The 21,012-nt window shown below is 49.1% G+C and overlaps 2 protein-coding genes across 8 annotated transcripts in view; one reads left to right on the top strand and one right to left on the bottom strand.

The window, feature by feature from the left end:
• Nucleotides 1-10,129: 10,129 nt before the first annotated feature.
• Nucleotides 10,130-16,310, bottom strand: ING1 (inhibitor of growth family member 1). Of its 3 annotated transcripts, none has more exons than XM_042811000.1 (2): nucleotides 15,645-16,310; nucleotides 10,130-11,784 (listed from the first exon to the last, which is right to left on the bottom strand). In XM_042811000.1, the coding sequence occupies exons 1-2, from the start codon at nucleotides 15,784-15,786 to the stop codon at nucleotides 11,081-11,083; spliced, it is 846 nt and encodes a 281-aa protein (XP_042666934.1). In that variant the 5' UTR covers nucleotides 15,787-16,310; the 3' UTR covers nucleotides 10,130-11,080. The 3 variants fall into 3 exon arrangements, with proteins under 3 accessions (XP_042666934.1, XP_042666936.1, XP_042666935.1); XM_042811002.1 differs by lacking the exon at nucleotides 15,645-16,310 and adding an exon at nucleotides 15,267-15,291; XM_042811001.1 differs by lacking the exon at nucleotides 15,645-16,310 and adding an exon at nucleotides 13,332-13,914.
• Nucleotides 16,311-16,968: 658 nt separating this feature from the next.
• The window catches only part of CARS2 (cysteinyl-tRNA synthetase 2, mitochondrial), a 38,680-nt gene continuing 34,636 nt past the window's right edge, over nucleotides 16,969-21,012 (top strand). For 3 of the 5 annotated variants that reach the window (XR_006167462.1, XM_042811085.1, XM_042811082.1), the window contains exon 1: nucleotides 16,969-17,037. Coding sequence is in view for 2 of the 5 variants with exons in the window: in XM_042811085.1 (XP_042667019.1) it covers nucleotides 16,982-17,037 (56 nt within the window). In the remaining 3 variants the exon portion in view is untranslated. Of the gene's footprint in view, nucleotides 17,049-17,553; nucleotides 20,436-21,012 lie in introns of those variants that run through there. The other 2 variants (XM_042811083.1, XM_042811084.1) reach the window with 2 other exon arrangements.

Below are 21,012 nucleotides of genomic sequence, written 5' to 3'. Positions count from 1 at the left end.
CGTGATCATTCTCCTCCCAAAGGTTTCTGAAGAGGTAATTCCACCATGACCAACATTGTTGGGTTTTTCAGTTTGATGACCTTTGACTCGCAAGCAGTGCTGGTTCACAGGTATGGGCCACACCACAAAGTACTTCAGGATCCACTTAAAATCCAACTCTAAGCCAACCTTGTAACTCCATCCAGCCTATTCAGATTAGAAAATCTTATTAATTCCTTCTGGATTGCAAATTCTGAATACATTTGGATATATTATGGTATATGTGACCACTTCCTAGGGGACACTGGGCTGGATGGCGTTATCTGATTTACTCACTGGGAATTGTGAACATATTCTGTCACATTCTTCCATGTCACTGTTCATTTCAAAACACCCTGAACTAGTGGCACTAGGAAGAGTAATTACTGTTCTGTGTTTCCAGGTGTGTTACATCAGTCTTAATAATTAGATGCTTGATTTAAGATTAACATATTGTGAAACATGCTTGTATTAAGATGTCATTTGCAGCAAATGAGCTGTCAAGCGTGACAACACTTCTCACAGTGTTGGAAGGCCGATCTTTTTTCTTCTCCAAGAAGGCTTGCTATATCACCATCTTCACCACCGCAGCACATTTTGGGTGGTCCCCTGTGCAGCCAGGAGTTGGATGTGATTTTCCTTATGGGTTCCTTCCAGTTTGGGAAATTCTGTGATTCTGTGATTCAGCACTGAAGTTTTCTGACATTGTTGAAGGGTTGCATAAGGAAATGTGTAGGCTGAATGGAACAGATAGTAATGGGATGAGTAAAATCGGATAGAATGACTCTTCTTATAAAAAGGGATATGCCAGTGCCTGCATAGGTTTAACTTGGATTAAAAATAAAATAGCTGGGTTGGTCTCTCTTTTCAATGGGATCCCCAAGCACAAAGTTATTTTACTCGTAAGAATAAGTACATTTCAAAGATGGAGAACAGATTACTTGCTCTTTCTGTTTGGAGGAGAGTTTTCTATTTGCATGACTGAACTCGCAGCACCCACAGAAGCCTGCTGATCCAAAGGTGTGACAGTTTTGCATGGAGAGAGATGAGTACCTGCAAAAAGCAGAGAGCTGAACTGGAGGCTCACACACAGCTGAGCCAGCAGAGCTACTCACAGCTGGTCCTGGCTGCTGGTCATGCTGGCCTACTGCTGGCCTTGCATAGCCAGTGCAAGGGCCCTCTCCCATGCCCATTTACCTCCCGAAAGGCTCTCAGAGGAGCCCAGCATGTGATGTAGCCAGCAGAGGTGATGGAAGGAGATGGGGAGGGAGCTGGCCCTGCCTGGCAGCAACTGGCTGTTATGCTGGCTCATGCCATCACATGAAACCTTACCCTAAGACAGCTGCAAGAGGAGAAACAGCACAGATGGGAACCTGGAAAGAAAAAGGCAAAGCATCTCCTTCTGCCTCAGTATGATTTTTCTGATGTGGCAGTGGCAGTAGGAAGCCAGCTCTGGTGAGAGGAGAGCAGGAAGAACAGCAGCACCATGCCTTGGGTTGAGCACTGAACAGATGAAGCAGCAGAGTAATGGCCCACGTGACATCTCTAGCAGTGTATCTTTTCAAGAAGAAGCCTCTTAAATGGAGAAGGAAGTGCAAATAAGTCCTCTGGGCTACCAGACAACTCAGGAGAACAGCTCACAGGATATCACAAGAGTTCTGGGGCAGGTTCCCAGCTGCTCTGCAGGAAGTAACATTGCATAGGAACAAGTTTTGGTAGCAAGGGGTGCCTTGAAGGTGCCCAAGGAAGAGCCACCTTTTACCTCACTAAGTCATGTTTTTCATGGGAAGAGAGAAATGGGGCTCTCAAAGTAGCCTTTGACAAACTGCTTCACATCAGAAAGAGAACTACTTTACAGTTTCTTTTAAGCAAAACAAGTTAAGCCTTTCTGTCTCTCTCCTTATCCCACCTGGGAGGTGAGTGAGGAGCTGCTTGGAGCTGAGCGCTGGAAAAGGTAATGAAGAGAGAGAGTTTAACTCTTGCTTAAAAGCACCTGTGCTGAGTACATAGAACAGCAGTACATAGTACAACAGCATAGAATTCACCAGGGAGTTGAGGGCTGGCCAGTGACACTGTTAAAGTTGGGTTAAGGGACATAATCTTGGTCAGATCCAGAAATTCCTGACAGTTTGAGGCACAGTGATTCTTCACTGACTTCTTACACATTCACTCTCGGTCCCCATCCTCCTGGTATTTCTGCAGCTGATATTGATCTATTTAAGATATATAAAGCAAATAATTGTATTTAATAGCCCTGGTTGTGAGCTCCTAAAATCTTAGAATGTGAATCTACAATGTTACCCTCCCATGAACAATTTAAGATGTCTGTGTGAAATAGAACAGTGAGGGTAATTTTCAGCTGGAAGGGATCAATCTAACGGTGTATTCTAGATCTCTGCACATTACAGAGATGGTTTTCCTCTGAGTAAATTCCAATTTATATACAGGGAGCTCTGAAAAATCTCAGCACTTTTTCTCCACGGCTCATTTAGAAAGTTTTCCTTAATCCTGGAAAGAGCCTTTATAACATGACCCAGGGCTTGCACACCTATCACTTACAGCCAAGTGCTGTTGTCTTGGCACGTGGGCCTGGAGCTCCTCCAGTGCCAGAGGCCTCAGTGTATGGAAAATTCACCAGGTGTGGCTGGCACTAGAACAACAAAAAGCAGCCTGACAGATGGGGCTGATGGGGGAAAAAAACACTTTTAACTGGATTTGTCTGAATGCAGCCTGCCTCAACAAAGATCATTATCACTAACTAGGCAGAGCCACTAACAGTTCTCACATTTGGAAACACGGTTTCTCAATGAAAGGGGAAATTATATGGGACTCCATCAGAGAGCTTCAGATAAACAGAAAAGAGGGCAGTCCAAAAACCAGCAAGTTATCATCAGAGAATAGATTAGTAGATTAGGTAATTTTATTATCTATTAATAGAACATTAATAAGTGTTACATAGCTCTGTAGTTTGCTCTTCCTCTAGAAGTCTCTGATGTACCCTTCTTGAGGACCTGGCTTTCCTCCTGCTTCCAGCTCTGTTTTCACATGGGAGATGAGGGTCTGCAACTACCAAACTCTTTCAGCCACCAGAGCTCCCCAGGTGATGCTGAAAAACATAAAGAAGGACGTGGGGGTTTTGTTGGCTGCAGTCCCTGTGGGAGGAGACAGTCTGGCCGAGCTCTCATGGGGGTTTATAGAATTGTAGGGTCACAGAATATCCTGAGTTGGAAGAACCCCACAGGGATCATCGAGTCCAACTCTTGGTTCAACTCAGAACCACCCAACATTTAGACTCTGCGCCTGAGAGCAGTATCCAAACATTTCTTGAACTCAGGCACTGGGGTCCGTGCCCACAGCCCTGTGCATCCCGCTCCATGCCCACTGCCCTGTGCTGCAGCCCCTTTCCCTAACCCCAGCTCCCCTTCCCTGACAGCTAGCTCCATGCCGTTTCCTTGGGCCCTGTCGCTGTCACACAGAGCAGGCACTGCATCTAGTTAGTGTTTAAAGACAACATGAACACTCAGCCCAGGATTTTAAAGCATGGCAGGATGCTTGAGCACAGCAAACTTAAGAGCAAACCATGGAGAGGAGGTACAAGATGGATCTGGTGATCAGGCACAGCTAAGGCCCTGGTGGCTGTGGCACAGTTGTTGGCACTCTCTAGCAACTTGGAGCCACCCTGGCAACAGGGAGACACCTGAGGCAGCCCAGAGCTTTAGTCTTGTGCTGCTTGGTCTGATAGCTCCAAGAGCTGTGATTGTGCACATACTATCTATCCTGTGACCATGGGGATGGAGGTCTTCTCACACAGTTCTTCTCTACATCATCCTGCTGTACAAAAACTGAGAAGTGTGTTAAAAAGAGCTATCTTGAGTGGATTGTACATTTTTATAACCCACTGTTTACAGGACCCTCTGTAGAGATGTGAAGACAACCTTAGTGGAAGTGAGAATCAGGCAGCTTCAACAGCAGCAAGTGGCAATCAGTATTCACTTTACAGCCACGGGCTCCTGGGGTGTCTGGACTCAAACACTGAGCGCCTGCCCATTGCTGCTACCACAGAAAGCAGGGGATTGAAAAAAAAAAAAAAAAAAAAGCTGCTGATTACAGGTAATGCTGGGAGAAATCCCTCAGGTTGAATTCTGCACAGCTCAGCCTGAGGGATTCTACCAGCAGTGCTTGCTTCAAGTGATCCCACACAAAATCACTGCACGCTTTCAGGCCAGGCACCCAGCTTTGAACAAGCTTTCAGGCAGTGACTTTCTTTCTCCAGCTGGATGAAGGAACAAAGCCATAAACAGGCAGAGGAGAAAATTACTGCTCTGGCAATAGCCTCTCATGTAACGAAGCTGGTGGGAAGAAGTGAGGCAAAAAAATATCTACCTGTAGTCGGAGATAACAGCTGCCAATAAAAGCTTCAGGCTTCTTTCATTTCAAGGCCCAGGACATTGAGTCTGCATACTGAGAATAATGACACGGAATTGCAGAATGATGTGGGTTGGAAGAACTTTAAGAATGACCTGGTCCAACCCTCCTACCATGTGCAGGGACATATTTCAGCATATCTGGCTGCACAGAACCCCATCCAACCTGGCCTTGAATGCTTTCAGCAGTGGGGCATCTGAGTAAATAATTTCTTCCTCCTGTCTAAACCTGTCCTCTTTTAGTGGTATGACCCCTTGTCACACCACACATGCTCTGGTATGGTCCCTCCCCATCTTACCTGTGGGCCCCCTTTATGTGTCAGAAAGTCTCCCTGAAGCCTCCTTTTCTCCCGGATACAGAATCCCACTTCTCTCAGCCTCTTCATAGGAGAGGTGCTCCAGCCATATGATCATCTTCATGGCCCTCCTCTGTACCTTTCCCAATAGCTCTACGTCCTTCATGTGCTGGGGGAACTTGCTCCATGAGTTTCCAAGGCAGTAAATTGTGGCTGACCCACATGTAGTTCCCCAGATTGTCCTAATGGATTTTCAAAAATATTATTGTATGTTACAACCTGTTCCAAACCCTGCTACATACAAGCAGTTATCTGCATACCTGGCATAGTCCATGTACAGTCCTTCTACCTCTGTCCTATGGTCACCTTCTTGATCATCCCAGTTCACCTAAAATTTGAGGGGCAGGATGATAACTACCTATATCTCTGTGAAGGGCAATTCCCTTCAGATGTCTGCCTGCTGGGAATCCCAGTTCTTTGCACTTGTTGCAAAAACCCAGACCCGTTCCTGAAAACCTCTCCAGGTCCCAGCAACAATGATCAAGAAAAAGTGGCTCTGTAGTTCCTGTCATTGCCTTCTCCTGAAAATAAGTATAGAATCTTTCAATCCTCAGTGTGAAAAAAAATATTATTGGTTTTGTCACAGAAATTAATATTCATGGTGTTTTTTGGAGGAACTCACATAGCTTTGGTTTCACAGTGGGTTGAAGTCGAATGTAATTTCATCTGCTTCTGCTCTGACACAGTGAATGCATCCCTGCCTTGCCTCCGGCTGATGAAGACAAGGTTCTACAGCTTCCCTGGACACCTCTGCAGACATGGATGGTATCACCCAGTCAGCAACACGTCCTGTAAAATACAATCTGCAGGTGATATGACACCTTGGCAATCCACCTGTAGCAGTTCTTCAACATACTCCTGCACGGCATGCCATAGTTCTGGTTTTACAGGGTGTTGCTGCTGTCTCTGCTGATAATAGCCTCCAGACCTTTCATCAAAACCAGCAGAAGTCTCATGTATTTTGTATTTATCTTTTCAGGAAATGTGATGTTCTGTTTCTTTTGAACCTGTTTAGCTGTAACTTCTTTAAGTATTTTATGGCCCCGAAAGGATTACTTCTAATACATAAGTCCAGCTATTTACTTTGCTGTTGTGCTCCATCTTCCACCCCTCACAAGGCCCTCTCTTCCCTTGGTAAAGGTTTCTTTGCATTGATTCCCAAGGCTCAGCACAACAGAGTTCTCATGACATCTTCTGTATCTCGAGATATATAAACGTGTTTAGGTATGTATGACAAAGACTGAGAGTAGTATCAGTAACTCCAGTTTAAAATATACTGCTTTTGCTTTCTTGAAGCTGTCTCCAGTCCAAGCAAAAGAGGTTCAGCAGATAAAAAGCTGAGACAAATTACAAAATAAATCAAATCCTGATAGAGCGTGGAAATCTCTGCATCTAAGCAATCAAATTTCTGTCCTGTAGTGACAGTATGCCAAAAATGATATCACTGTGATCAAAGTTTTTAAGTAATTGTGACCACAGATTAGAATGGATTAAAGTTCAAGGTGTGCTACATTCATTTCCTTCCAATGGCCGTGTCCTTGGGGGGCAAACCAAACCAAACAAACCAAAGCATTAGAACTCAGGGGACCTTTCTGAAACAGTTACTCATTATCTTTTAGATGTTGAATAAAATCACCTTGCGGAACATGCATCTAAGAACTCATCTTTCACTGATACGGCTCTCAATAAATTGTCTGCTCCCAGAGTTATAAGACTGAGGAAGTTATTATGAGAACGGAGCATTTCATTTCAGATGAGACCACGCAAATCTCAAGGAGAGTGGAGGCCAGCAGAAGGAGAAAGTCCCCTGATGTACATCTAATAATTAACACAGCAGAACATTCTTTCCCACACGCAGGTAAATCACTTACACACAGTTCACTTGGGTTTCTCACCCTTATCTCCAAGGGTAGATGGAGATTTTTTTTTATTTTTATTTTTATTTTTTTTGCAAGTTTGATTTTTATGTTGGAAAAAAAAAAAAAAAATTGAATCAGTGAAGTGTATGATGTGGAGTGCAGGATGTATAGCACTGGAGGGACAACAGTCAGTGAAAGTGCATTAATTCTCCCACAAAGTGAGAGTGCAAGAGATGACTCCATCTGTCTCCACCAAGTTCTACACTTGAAAGATCCAAGTTTATTTTAAGCATATATATGTGTTTACATCTGCTGAGTTAGCAGCCCCTAGATGTGTTATTTGGGCCCTACCAGCCAAATGCTGCTGTCTTTGTATCATAATCCCTTTCCCAAAGCAGAAGTGAGGAGCAGAGGTTCAGGCCCAGCTCATCCAGCACCCCTGTGGAGAGCATCTCACCAGTATGAAGCCAGCAGTATCTGCAGCTCCTGCAGCTCCACAGGTCTCCTGCAAGCCTTCTGCCCCAGCTGATGGCAGCATATGAAGGCTGAATTATTAAAGTCAGCTGTTGAAAATTAAAAGCAACATCTCTTCCAGCAGTGCTTCAATAAGGCCTGTAAAGCTGCCTATAGGGTGACTATGGACTATGGATTGAAGGAGCAACGTGACACCCACCAAAAAGCAGAAGCCCTCCTGCTCTGGCCACCAATCCAGCTCCTCTGGTTCCAATGGGCTTGTCAGCTCTTTTTGACTACCACCACCAATGAACGCTTAGCAGGAAATCTAGCCACTCTGAGCTGACGAGAAAGCCTCAGTCCTGCCTCTCAGCACTTCACAGAGATCCTTTGTCTCTATTGTGCCATTCCTTTTGCTTGCTAGATCTGGGACTTCAGTAGTACCTGGGAAAATAAACTAAGAAGCCATGTGTAGTGTTATGAGCTCACTTTGTTTCGATGTTGCACTGAGTGCAGGAAATTCTTAACTCTTTTGGACCGTGGCCAGCACAAGGAGCATTATTTCTAGAGACTGAATAGGCTATGAAGCAAGTAAGTGTCCTGTATGTAGGCTGGATGTGGCTCTGGACAGCTTGATCTGGTGACTGGTGACCATGCACACAGCAGGGGGGTTGAAACTTGATCATCTTTGAGGTCCTTTTCAACCCAGGCCATTCTATGAGTCTACGTTTCTAAGCCTAACTCAAACAGAATGGATCCCAGTAATAATCACATTTGCTTTGAAACACTCCTGCTACTGTGAACTTTCTCATATCACAAACCATTCACAATATTTTGACAATTCTAAAAGATTAAGTAAAAATACTCTATGAAAAGTTAGACTAGTGGAGCAGTCCAATTCAATTGTACTCATTCTGTATGAAGACACAGTTAATAAGCAGCTGTGCTCAATTAGTAAGAAACCTATTTAAACCTAATGATATGCACGGCCAGAGTTGGTGCTGCTTAATGGAGACAGTGCTTAACTGGGAGGCTTTCAGGTGACAGAACGGTTGGAAGTGACACGTTGCTCTGCCTCATGTTTCAGCCTGATGGAGCCTATATGTGTCCCACTAGGAGCATTCTGCAGCTGGCACTGTGCATGAAGTGCACCCTCGCTGCCTGCCTTCACCTTCCAGCTGTGCCTTCAGCACCAGCCCTCCCGCAGAACAAATCTGCTCCTCGAGGATGGAGACAACTCAAGTGTGAGGTCTGCTGCCATCTCCCTCTGCTGAAGTGTTGAAGTTGGGGTTTTCATTAGTCAGAAGGGTTTTATCACCAGCTCAAGTGCTCAGTAACACTATCTGGGCTTCCCTGAGACATCCATCCAGAGCAGCAGTGGGTACAGCTGCATGAATGCTTTCAGCAAGAAGTTAAAAAAGTTTAGGATTCCTATTGCTATGACTTCCCCTTCAAGAAACAGCTGCTGTATTTTATATACTAGAAATTAATGCTGTAATACTGGTAGCTGAGGCAGAAGCCTCAGCTCAGTTCTTAGAAGCGAGTGTCCCTCCTGTTTGAGCCTTCTGCTGGCAGTCACAGTGAGAAATGGTCACTGAGAGCAGCCCCTGAATTGAACTACAGTAAGGAACTGTGCTCACAGATTGAAACCAGACCTCCAAATGGTACAGCGTGGGTCCTGTCAGCTATCGCGATCAAGGTTGTGGATGCCCCATCTCTGGAGGCATTCAAGGCCACGCTGGATGGCTCTGGGCAGCCTGGTCCGGGGGTTGGACTCTGCGCATAGCAGGGGGGTTGAAACTGGATGATCATCGTGATCCTTTTCAACACAGGCCGTTCTATGATTCTATTATTATGGTTCTATGAATGCAGCCTTTAATAAGGTCAGTCGTGGAGATGGAAAATGAGAAGGTTATCAGCAGATAACAGCAATCCTAAAGTGCATTGGAAACAGGAGATGGGCTGAGTGGTCGTTTGATCAATGCAAGGGTGGCTGGGTCTGACAGCCTGTAGTGTCCTGAACCACGTATGTGTGCACACACCCCTAGTGTACCTAGTGAGAAATACAACATAACTTCTGCTCATCACTGCGAGTCTGCCTGCCAGCTGGGGAGTATCCATGAGGTGAACCTCTCTCTCATGGTGGTACCTTTCCTGAACATCTCCAGAAAACACTCAGCCTCACTGAATGCTTTATGTCTGCCTGCGTCCAGAACTCTTTCTCCTGCTTCCAATAGGAAGCTCAGCTCGAATATATAAGGGAAAAAAAACATTACTTGAGCATTATGGTCTCAACATCCAGGAAGCAAAACAATTACGGATTTTAAGAAAGCACCGTGTTCCCAAAATCCCAACCGCAGTCTCTCACACTCTTGCACAGCTGCATTCTGACCCGGTAGATGTCGCAGCCTCTCTGTCCGCGTTTTGCTGCCACTGCCTTTCCACCGTCGGCCCCTTCTGCACTTACAGCCAAGGCCCGCAGGGGGACGAAGAGCCGAGATCCTGCACAGAGGAAGCGGCGTGACAGCTCCGCCGCAAAGCTGCGGCACAGACCAGGGCACCCATCCCACAGCGTCGCACCTTTATTACAGCTGATGGATTTTCACGGGAGGTGACCGTGAGAAATAAAAACACCTTCCCTGGAGCAGCTGCAACACTATTTTGAAAACGCTGTAATGCAAAAGAACTTTCTGCCAATAACACAAGCATGGCATAATTTACATCCACCGTGTAAAGGCATGAAAACAACTGAGCAAGACCAGCTCTGTGCAATTGATTTTCAGATAAATGGCCAGGTCTGGGAGCGACTGCAAGCACAAGAAAGAGTAGCTGAGCAGGTTAAGCGCTGCTTTGACTCTCCAATGCTCTTGTTAGTCTGTAAAGATTGATTATCAGAACTGTAATTTGGTTACTACTACAACAGCTTCAGGTTTCCTAGCAGCAGCTTGCTGGAGCTGCGAAGGTTAAAGACAAATTATGCTTTTTTTTAATAAACTCTTCAAATGATCGTTAAACACGATTGCTAAGAAGCAAACTGTCAAAGTTGTTTCATTTATTTCTTAATATCACAGCTGTACAATTTTCATACATAACAGCAGGAAATGCACATTGGTTACACAATGGCATTTGGCTGCACTTCCAAGTATAATACATTAAGTGCAATTCCACTTAAAAATGTACATTTATACAACTTAAACAAATTAAGGATTGCTACACTACTATCGGTGACAGTATAAAGCTTCATTTATGTTAAGTCATTACTAAACCACTTCCTGGTTAAATATAAAACATATTCAATCATTTTTAAATTGTTCTCGTGGTACTCGGCCAGAATATAAAATATCTGCCGTGTAAAATTGAACCACTGGCTTTTCTTTTCAATAATCCCCTAAGCCTATTAAAATGTTTGCTGTCGAACTGTTATACTGGCACTTCGTAGCAGGAACCAAATTGTACCCTCCTTCAGTTTGACCTTGCACTGCTCATCACCGAAAGAAATGACATGTGTAATATACTGCAGCTTTATTCAGATACAACCAGAGGGCTCAACTATTTTAACAATTCTGCTCAAATGTTAAGTAACATTCTTCCATAAGGAAAAAGAAATTACATGTCAGAAATATTCGCCGTCAACATTGTAATGGTTGCTGTGCTACAAGCACTGGGAGGAAAAAAAAAAAAAAAAAAGTGATTTATTCATTTATCTTTTAAGACCCACCTGGATATTTAGTTTGAACTCTTATAACTTCACTTTTGGAATACATTGGTCCACAGACCATATTCTTGTTACAGCTTACCAAGTGAAAAACAAAACTGCTTTTATTGCCGTCCCTGTAACAGGAATGGTTCAGTTTTAAACCTCCTTTAAAAATATACATTTTACAATCCTTTCACCTCAACAAAGGTGACACTGACAATAAATACACTGGTTTGGTGGTTTTCTTTTTCTTTTCCACGAAAAGTCTAGAAACTACCTGTTGTAGGCCCTTTCTTTTTTAGATTTCTCCAACGCCTTGTCCATAGTTTTCTCATTTTCTCCCCTACATTTGGGGCAGTACCACTTGCCCTTCGGTTTGTGATTGAGTCCCACACATGAAAAGTGAAACCACTCAATGGGGCACTCATCATTATCGCATCCTATCATTTCTCCATAAGAGACTTGGTTGCATAAGCAGTATGTTGGCTCGTTAGGATCAATGGGAAGGTCTGGGGGAGAAGCTTCCCGCTCCGCTTTAGCCTTGGATCGTTTCTTCTTCTTGGACGTTTTTGCTTTCTTCTCCTTTGGAGTTCCTGAAGTGATGTCATCGTGGTCATGATTATTTGAAGCATTTTCTCGATTCTCATTATTTCTTTGCCTCCTCGACCTCTTGTTGTTGGGCTTCTCAGATTGAGCGATTGTCTCATTCTTTGACTTATCCTGGCTGGCTTTCCCACTGTTTCCAGTGGTGTCATTAGTCTCTTGGCAAGTCTCAAACAGTTCCACATGGCTGTCCACTTGCCTGGATCTGTTCTCGACCAGCTCTACCATTTGACTGACGATTTGGATCTTCTCATCTCCCAGCTCCTGACTCCGAATCAATGCCCTCTGAATGCAGTGCAGCATTCTTCTCTTCTGCACAGCGTCATTCTCTCGTTTGAACTTTTCATAGTAGTCATCCAAGTCCTTCAGAATCTCTGCAAAGGAAAAATAAAACCAGTAAGGAACTCAGATAAAGAATATGATGAAACAAAGCCTTCCTGTATTTTTCCTCCCATTCAGCAACACCTTTTCTAAAACACACAGCTGATCAGCTGAGAGCAGCCCTGCAGAGAAGGACCTGAGCGGTCCTGATGGATGAAAAACTTAACATGAGCCAGCAGTGCGCTCTTGCAGCTTGGAAAACAAATGGTATCCTGGGCTCCATCAGAAGAGGGGTGGCCAGCAGGGACAGGGAGGTGATTGTCCTTCTCTACCCTGCTTTTGTGAGGCCCCATCTGGAGTACTGTGTCCAGGTCTGGAGCCCCAGTACAAGAAAGACAGAGAGCTGCTGGAGAGGGTCCAGAGGAGAGCCACAAAGATGATCAGGGCAGTGGAGCACCTCCCCTACGAAGACAGGCTGAGGGAGCTGGGCTTGTTCAGCCTGGAGAAAAGAAGGCTGCAGGGTGACCTCATTGCAGCCTTTCAGTACCTAAAGGGAACCTACAAACAGGAGGGGAATCAACTCTTGGAAAGGGTGATAACTGCAGGACAAGGGGAAATGGTTTCAAGTTGAGTGAGGGAAGATTCACATTGGATGTCAGGGGGAAATTCTTTACAGAGAGAGTGGTGAGGTGCTGGAACAGGCTGCCCAGAGAGGTTGTGGATGCCCCGTCCCTGGAGGTGTTCAAGGCCAGGTTGGATGGGGCCCGGGGCAGCCTGGTTAAATGGGGAGGTTGATGGCCCTGCATGTGGCAGGGGGACTGGAGCTTCATGATCCTTGAGGTCCTTTCCAACCTCGGCCATTCTGTGATTCTGTGATCAGTGATGAATTCCCTGAAGTTGAAATCTGCCCAAGGACTCATGACTCCGTTGGACTGCTTTTGTCCAGCAGGTCCCTCAGGAAGAGAATGCAAGTGCCGATTTAAGGAAAAAAAGAAAAAAAAGATGAAACAACCTAGTGCATTTTGACAATTCTTTTCTTTAAGCTCATCAATAATTTAAGAAAATAATAATAATGACAGAAAGTATAGCAACAAAAATTCTGACATCAACTGCCGAATTGAAGGGGGAGGTAACAGAATACTTCCTAGGACATTTTCTGTATAATGACATGTGTTTGTAGCGAGTGACTGAGAGTGGAACAGAGAGAAAGCATAAACCAGCACAGAAGTTAGCTTACGAGTTACTTAATAATTGCTATCTCACTTGACAGCTGATGCAGAAGAACTCCAAATGCGCCGAGCAAGGCATTCAGTTACAGTAAGCGCCATCCGATACTGCTCTGTTACTGCTGAGCATATGAGGCCAATTAGATGCTGATAATGACACAACAACTACAATAACCAAGAAGTCTAGGTTGTTTCAGCCCTGTGTATTCTGCAAAACACCCATAACTTACTTTCCTAAACACAGAAACATATTTTTCACTAAATATTTACTGTAAAAAAAGAGACAAGAGTTAGGAGATCATTGTGACAATTTCTAGGGTATATCTACAAACTTGCTTTAAGCAGAGCTTTTGGAGTTCTGCTGTGGTACTCACACACACTCAGCCATCCTAACTCACGAGGACTTGGCTTCACAGACACCTCTGTCATCGTTCTGCTCACAGCTTTCCTTTTTCCCAGGTGAGTCCATTCTGGCTCAGATGAGCAAGATGCACACAAATATGGAATCTCACCCCAGCTCACTGAGTGGAAATCATCAACCCATACGCAAACGTCTTTGCTAAAGCTGTAGAGAATTATTTCTTAAAGTGTTTTGTTGTTGTTGGGGGTGGTGTTTTGGTTTAAGAGATCTCGATGCTGTCCATTTCTGCGCTGACATTGCCGTTTTGCCACCCCTGGGCACTTGAACAAATCCATTCCGAAGACGCATGCTGACACGTGAAGCACACACAGGTTTTATACGGCCCTGTTAGTCACCGGCGTGACTAGCACCGGCATCTCACGCTGTTACCAGCTACCTCCAACAAGGAGCTTGGCTCTCACTACTCCAGCTACCGCTCCGCCCCTCCCGAGCTCAACAAGTCGGGACGTGCAGCACTCTGCAAGCGGCGGAACCTAGCAGCACTAATTCCCAGCGGCTGCAGCTCCCCCAACGCGTCCGTTCCCAGCTCCGGAGCCGCAGAGGCACCCCGGGATGCACGGCAGCGCCGTCCGCGCCCCGGATGTGACGGAGCAGCTATTGTTCTCCGGCAGGAAACCGGCGGCGGTTCCCCGGTTCGCAGCGCAACAGCCGGAGCAGAGGAAGCGGGGTAGGAGGAGCCCAGAGAGGAGCGGAGGCGGCCCTCCCGCCATTCCGCCTATCAGAGAGGGCGACGAGGAAAGCCCGCCCCTGCTGTCGCCCCGCGCCCAATTGAAAGCCGGAAGAATCAAAGAGTAAAAAAAGCACAGAGCCAATCACAGTGCGCAGAGCTACCTCGCGCCCGCCCCTCCACAGCTGCCGCGCCACTCACGAACGGGAGGAGGCGGGTCCAGCCGCTTCCCCCTCCCGCGACGCCGCCGGCCTCCGGACGCCCAAGGTTGGCCTGCCCGCTGCTGGCGCTGCAGCCAATGGCAGCCCAGAGGCCGGGGCAGGTCGAGATATTCAAATCAACGCCACAGAAAAGTTGCTTCTCGAAACGTCACGCGGGGGCGGAGCGAAAGGCGGGACGACCCGCCCCGCGGCCCAATCAGGGAGAGGAGGCGAGCCGCGGACGGCCCGTGGGGAAGGCGCCCACCAATCAGCACGCCCGGGGGCGGGGCGAGCGGCGCTATGCTAACGAGGGATGGTTATAAAAGCCACACCGACGCCAAATCCCCACCACAGCGCGGAGGCACCCGCTGGTGGTACGGTTTCGGAGCGCGCCAGAACCGCGCCGATCGCCTTGCCCCGCCACTGCCGTCTCCCCACCCGCTGCCCAGCCCCCGCGGAAGTTTCCCCCGTCCCCTTCCCTCCCGTGGGGCCGCCTGGCGATATGCCCGCTGAGCACCGCAGGGCTCGCTCCCCGCCTCCCCGGGAGCCTCGAGCAGCGGGGCACAAGGGCTGAGCGAGTGGGGTGCTCCCCACCCCGCGCCCCGGCTGTCAGCGCTGCCGGCTACGGCCTCCCATCCCCCTTTCCTTCCCGAACGCACACCGGCGAGCGAGTGACAAAGCTACCCCCAGCTCCGCCCGGCCCGACCCGGCCCTGCCCTCCCTCCGCCCGTGGGGCAGAGGCACAGCGTGCCCCAAGGAAAGGAGAGGGGTACCCCGGCGCTGAGCACATCCGTGAGCGTGGCCGCCCCCCCCGTACACACACACACACATACACACACGCATACACACCACGCACCCGCCGGTCCCAGCCCCCCCCGCCCCGCTCAGCGGGGCCGCCTCACCGGGCGCAGCGAAGAAAGCACACCCTGCCCCCCGCTCTGTTAACCCCCCTCCGCTCTCTCCCGCCCGCCCCCCCACGAGCCGCCTCTCTCCCCTAGTCCAGCCATCATGAATACTGTACATTCCTCTATGTTGTGCCGTAATCTCTCCCTCGCCGTCCGCGCGGCACTTTCCTCCGTAGCCCCGAAGCCTCCCCCCGACGCCCCGCAGCGGCGGAGGGCCCCCCTTTGTGCCCCGCACGCCCCGCTCCCTGCCCCCGCCTTCTCGGCCGGCGATTCGCACGGCGAAGCGTAGTCCTCGCTCCGTATGAGGAGCCGGGGACCTTTTGTTCCGCCCCGTGACAAGAGGCAGCGCTGCGGCTCGGCCCCCCGGCACACGGCTGCCATCCCCGCGGCGCGGGGGGCACGAACAGCCGAGCCCCGACTGCGGGGAGAAGAAAGGCAGAGACAGCCCTCCCCCAGCTCCGCACCGCACACACGCACGCAGAGAGAGCGCTTACCTTGGTATTTGGCGTCGATTTCCCTCATCAAGGAGACATTTCTCTGCAGATCGAAGGGCAGAGACTCGATGGAGTCCAGATAATCCTCCACGTAGTTCACGAGGTGCAGCTGCTCTCCGTTTGCAGGACTCAACATTTTCATCCGGCAAAGAGGAGAGGAAAAAAAAAAAAAAAAAAAAGGGGAAAAAAAAAACCTCCTCCTCCTTCCCCACGCCTCTCTCCGCCGCCGTCCGTGCCCCGTTCCCCCGGCAGCTACATGGGAGCCCGCTGCCAGGCACAGCCGAGCTCGCAGCCCCCTCCGGTCCCTACAGCCCGAGCAGCTGACTGAATGGCTGTCGCGGTGGGGAACTCACGGAGGAGGTGGTAGGAACAATCAGCGGGATTTGTGCGTGCGGAGGGAGGGGGGGGAGGAGGAGAAGGAGGAGGAGGGAGGGGGCTCGGGCCAGCCCCTCCGAAACAAGCCGCCAGCAGAATGTGCCCCGCCGGGCGCTGTCAGAGCCAGCCCGGCCCGGCCCCCGTTCCGCCACCCGAACGCAGCCTCCCCGCCGCCGCACGCCGTGCTCGATCCAACGTGGAGGAGCCGAATCCCAGTTTCAAACACTTGGGAAACACTCAGCCCCGCCACGAACAGCGCATGCGCGGCCCTCCCCGCGCTGTGTACACACACGGACGGACGGACATACGGACGCGGGCGCACACACCGCGCGCGCACGCTCCCCTCCCCCGCCCGGAACCGCGGCGGGGCTCGGCACCGCCCCGCGCTCCTCGTCCCTCCTCCTCCTCCGCCCCTTACTCACGTTTGGGGGGAGGAAGGCGGTGTGGGCGCGGGGAGAGGGAGGCGGAGGCTCCGGAGAAGTCGTGCCCGGAGGAGAGCGGCTCCTCCTGGGCTCTGAGGGCGCGCGTGGCCTGAAGGGGAGCGGGGTGCTTTGGGGCACGGGCAGCGAGAACAGAGCTGAGGAGTGGCTCCGGCCGCTCGCCGCCGGGGCGCCGGGAACCACGCGGCGGCGCCGCCGCCCCGCTCCGGGGGCAGGGCCGGGCCGGGCCTGGCGGAGAGCAGCGCGGCCTCCCGCCTCTCAGCGGGCGGGCGCATCGATCACCCCCGCGGCCGCGCCGGCCAATCGCGCGCTCCCTCGTGGCCCGCCCCGCGGCTGCTCGGCCAATCGGAGCCGAGTGGGAGGGAGGGCACAGCGGTGACAACACCGCCCTCCCGGGATACCGGAGGGGCGGGAACACGCCCCGAGGGGTGTGGAAGAAGGAAGAAGAAAAAAAAAAAAAAAAGAAAAAAAAAAGAAGCGGGGCGGAGTGCGCATGCGCAATGCCCGCTGCGCGAGTAGAAAATGGAGCCGCGTTGTGGTGGGGCAGGGCAGGACTATGTTTCCCGGCAGGCTCAGCGGTGAGAGAAGGGTCAGTGACAGGCGGTGGTATTCTGCTCCTCTTTGGGCCTGAGGCGCTGGCGTACAGCTGCAGTGTTCCACAGCCCTAGCGGGCTGAAGCGGTGGAAAGCGCCGGGAGCGAAGCACTCTCCCGCGCGACTCGTCCCCGCCCTGGCCGAGGCAGCCGAAAGAGCCGCGGGTGGCCTCGCGCATCCGGTGCCGCCCCTTCGGGGAGGGGCTCCGAGGTGCAGGGGCTGCGCCTCAGCGCTCCCGCCCTGTGAAATGCAGCGGCGCGGGGCCGTGCACCTCGCTCTTCGCTAAATACGGAACGCAACGCGCTTTTCTCACTGCGCGTGCCGCGGGACGACGTCACCGCCGCTGCGGAGCGCTTTAATCTCCTTTTTATTTCAGTGGTCACGGCCCGTTGCCAGGACGACGGCCTCGCTGCCGGGAGGAGGGCTGCGGGCGGGCGGGCGCTGAAAGGGTGGATGGGAGGCGGCTGCGTCTCGGCTCGGGGGGGAATGTGCTCATGTTTACCTGGAATTTCCTCTCGCGGCGTGCCCGCGGTCGCCCGAAGATCTCCGGTTTCTGTTAGGAGGGGCGGGGAGGGTCTGGAAAAACTAACCCGGCTCTCGCAAAGCAAAACAAACGCTCGCCGTCTTATTTTCTTAAACCGTCACCGGCAATCCCCTAATTGAGGGGACTGACTCATGGCTTCTAAGCCCGGACCTGCTGGTGCGGTTGTGCGTTAGGCGCTGGCCGTTCTGCTGACTATCGTGTGGGGCACGGGAAGGGCCTCTGCGCTCGGCTGCCGTCGGCGTAGCGCCCAAGGATTGTGTTTCTAAGGTCTGTGAGGGTTGCAGACCGTGTACCCCTTCCTGCTGGCAGCCCTGCCCCGGCAGAGGTTGGAGCTGGGTGGTCTTTAAGGTCCCTCCCGACCCAAGCACACTACGATTCTATTATTTCACAGGGCTGCTTCTTGTTTCCTGAAGATGCGTTAAGTTCTTGGTTCTTCCCCTGGTTTTCTGTTTCTTTGAATTGCTGTGCTTGCTGTAGCAGACGTTGCTCATCTGAGTTCTTACGTAAGTTACTATGAGTACTACAGCATCCAGGCAGCGCTCCAAGCTGGCGTTCCTGGGCCAGTGTGTTCTGAGTTACAGCGGCATTGAGAGAGTGCAGTGGCAGCAGCAGCCTGCAGGCACCACAGCTGAATCGCTGGCTCCACCTGGGCAGTCGCTCTTGCCTTGAAGAAGCTGAGCTACTGTCAGCGATTAAAGGTGGTTAACAGACCCCGGTAGCATAAGAACCAGAGCAGATAGCTGTAACGTGCTAGAAACCAGACGTTTAACAAAAATATAGGTGAATCCCGAGGAGAGCCATTCTTACAAGAAGGGCCACAGCCATCCTAGACACACAGGACTAATTAGGCATAGGTAGCTCTGAAAGTAATGTCTCCTGTTTATTTCCATGGAAACTACTACAGGTGCGAAGAGCACAATAACGCTATTTGATAGAGCACATACTCAGCTACAAATCGCCGTTTGATTTTAACAATCACTACTGTTAGCTGTGCCCTTTTGCCATACAAATAAGAAATCAGTTCATAAAAGTTACCTGTTAATTTGTTATAGGGAGGTGTAACTTCCAAGTGTAGCTGTGGTCTGCCAAGCTTCAGTGACGTGCTCAAAAGCAGATGGGTGTGGATGTGTTGAGGATGGAGAACTGTCACCTGCTGCAGGGGTGCTGTTTGCTCAGTCTTCTTCCATTTGCCCTTTGGTGTGGGCCAGAAGAGTGACGGAAAAAGCATTGCTGGGCTTTGCACCAGTCTTGCAGCAAGGGTAGGGCTGAGTTCTGAGAGTGTTTAGTAACTCCTTTCACAGTTCCTTCTCTATGTTTTACACTGGCCTTTTCTCTGTGAACTGAAGTAGGAAGATGAGATGGAGGACTTTGAGTGGAGTTTCAGTTCTTCTTTATTAGAGGCATGCTCCTTACAGTGACAGAGCACGCACAAGCATAGGGGATGACTGCCATGTGTCAGAGAAGGAAGAGAGTTGTGGGCTTTTGTGTTCTTCCTATTTTCTGTGCCTCATGGGAGGATGGTGTATCTAATGCTCCTGCTCCCAACCTCCTCTGCTCTGATTGTACGAAGGCTTTTCCTTTTTAGAAACCCAATTTTAAGTTTTTTGGAAGTTTATTGGAGCCGTGACCTCGCTGAAGATCTGAGCTCTTTGCAATGAGAATCAGAGGAACATGTAACCAGATCAACAGCTCATACAGCTACTGTGTAACATACTTTGTGTATATGATTCATGTAACATGAATATTCCAGAAATTGTCTCCGGATCATCAGCATAACATTCTGGATTATTAATGTAAGCAGCACAAAATCTCAAACATTCAAACATGAATGTAGATATTGAGGATGTGTAAGGACTTCTGCCTCTTTTCTCCACTTTAATTGAGTATTGCTGCATGAAATACTGTGCAATTGCTACAGCTGTGTCCCTTTTTATTAGAAAACAGTGTCTTCTGATCATTGGTCATCATACTTCATAGGCACAGACAATTCAGATGAGTTATTCCTTCTGATGAACTGTTGTTTTTTCTCCATTTAATAGCTTTATCCCTTTCTTCTACAGTTACATATGGGTGTTTTTTGTTGTTTCATCTTGTCCATTTTTTTAGGAGACTGAATTCATACTCACCTTGGAGGTTACAATGGCATTTTACAGCTCTATTTTGCTTACAGCTGAAGGTTTGGAAACAAAACAGCAGAAGTTTAACATGCGAGATGAGCAGGGTTGAGTTTTGCAAGTATTAAGACCAACAGAGAAGTCACACTTCAGACTGTCATCCAATAGGTGCTGTGTGTGAGAGATATCTGCTTTTGTCAACAAGTGGTGTGGATCTGATGGAACTGTAACATCTGGGTCACTGAGTCAGTCTCTCTGCTGCTTTCCAGGAAGAACTGACCTAACCCAGGCCTTTTGTTCTTTAAAAAGTATTGTAATAGAAGAACAAGGATTAAGCCCTGCTTAAGAAGAAAGGTATTTCACTGGATGCAGCTGCTCATCTCTTTGCCCTGGGACTGTCAGTCTCACTGCCTCACATGTGTTTTCTGGCTGCTGCGCTTTGTGAGCTCAAACAGCACTGCATGAAGGGTGCCCTGCGAATTCTGACTACAACCAGTGACTGCGCTGCAAGGTAGAAGAAAATTCAGATACAACATGGATCAAGGAGCTCCAGAATCCCACCATGATTTCTAGAGATGTACCTCAGCAGCTGGAAACATCAAACAGACACCAATCTGTCCTCCAGCTGAGCTCATACACGCTCTCGGGAGATGGTGACTGCGGTTTACTACAGAGCTCTAAGAAGCTCAGCCCACTGCAGTGGATTTAACTCATCTTCCCCTATGGTTGGTAGTTTGTCTTCACAGCCTTTTCCCCCCCCTTTATCTTCTCAGGATCAGTTTCCTTACCAGGTTTCTGGGCTAGAATCATTCTAGAAGGGCCACAGATACCAGCAACATGTTCCTGTGAACATGTGCCAGAGAAACGCATGTTATTTAGTATTGATTTGGGCTCTCTGACTGTACAGAACAAAGCACACAATGGAGTTAATGACAACTCCTAACAAGATGTGCTGAACGGTTAAGATGTCTAAACCAGCTTGCTATGGAAACTGAAATAAGGGGCTTTTGAAGCTTCTTGTGAAACGTACCAAGCAAACATTTACAAGGTCCTTTGAGCTTCATCCTCCAAGATGCAAAACAGTAGGATAGGTTTCTTATTTGATCAAGAAGTTAGGATTGTTCGATGAAAAGTATTATGGAAAGCAACTGCATGTTAAGGAGAGAAACCATCTGTCTGTGGTAGGGCTCTCTATCTGATACTGTGTGACTAAGTGAGGCACAGGTGGACTGTATGAAGAGAGAAATCACTATGATAACAAAAAAAAAATAATCATAGAATACTCTGAGTTGTAAGGAATGT

Source organism: Centrocercus urophasianus, unplaced genomic scaffold (genome assembly GCF_019232065.1).
Source record: "Centrocercus urophasianus isolate 14NV4802_14NV808 unplaced genomic scaffold, USGS_Curo_1.0 seq_12, whole genome shotgun sequence".
In the NCBI taxonomy this organism is placed as follows: domain Eukaryota; kingdom Metazoa; phylum Chordata; class Aves; order Galliformes; family Phasianidae; genus Centrocercus; species Centrocercus urophasianus.
Note: the sequence above shows the minus strand (reverse complement) of the source record. Positions and strands in the feature narration are given on the sequence as shown.

Bases quoted from the DNA above. Each gene is read 5' to 3' on its own strand.
- ING1 (XM_042811000.1), bottom strand. From the start codon at position 15,786: ATGAAAATGTTGAGTCCTGCAAACGGAGAGCAGCTGCACCTCGTGAAC. The intron at 11,785-15,644 runs GTAAGCGCTCTC...TTTCCTTTGCAG, and splicing joins AATCGACGCCAAATACCAAG to AGATTCTGAAGGACTTGGAT.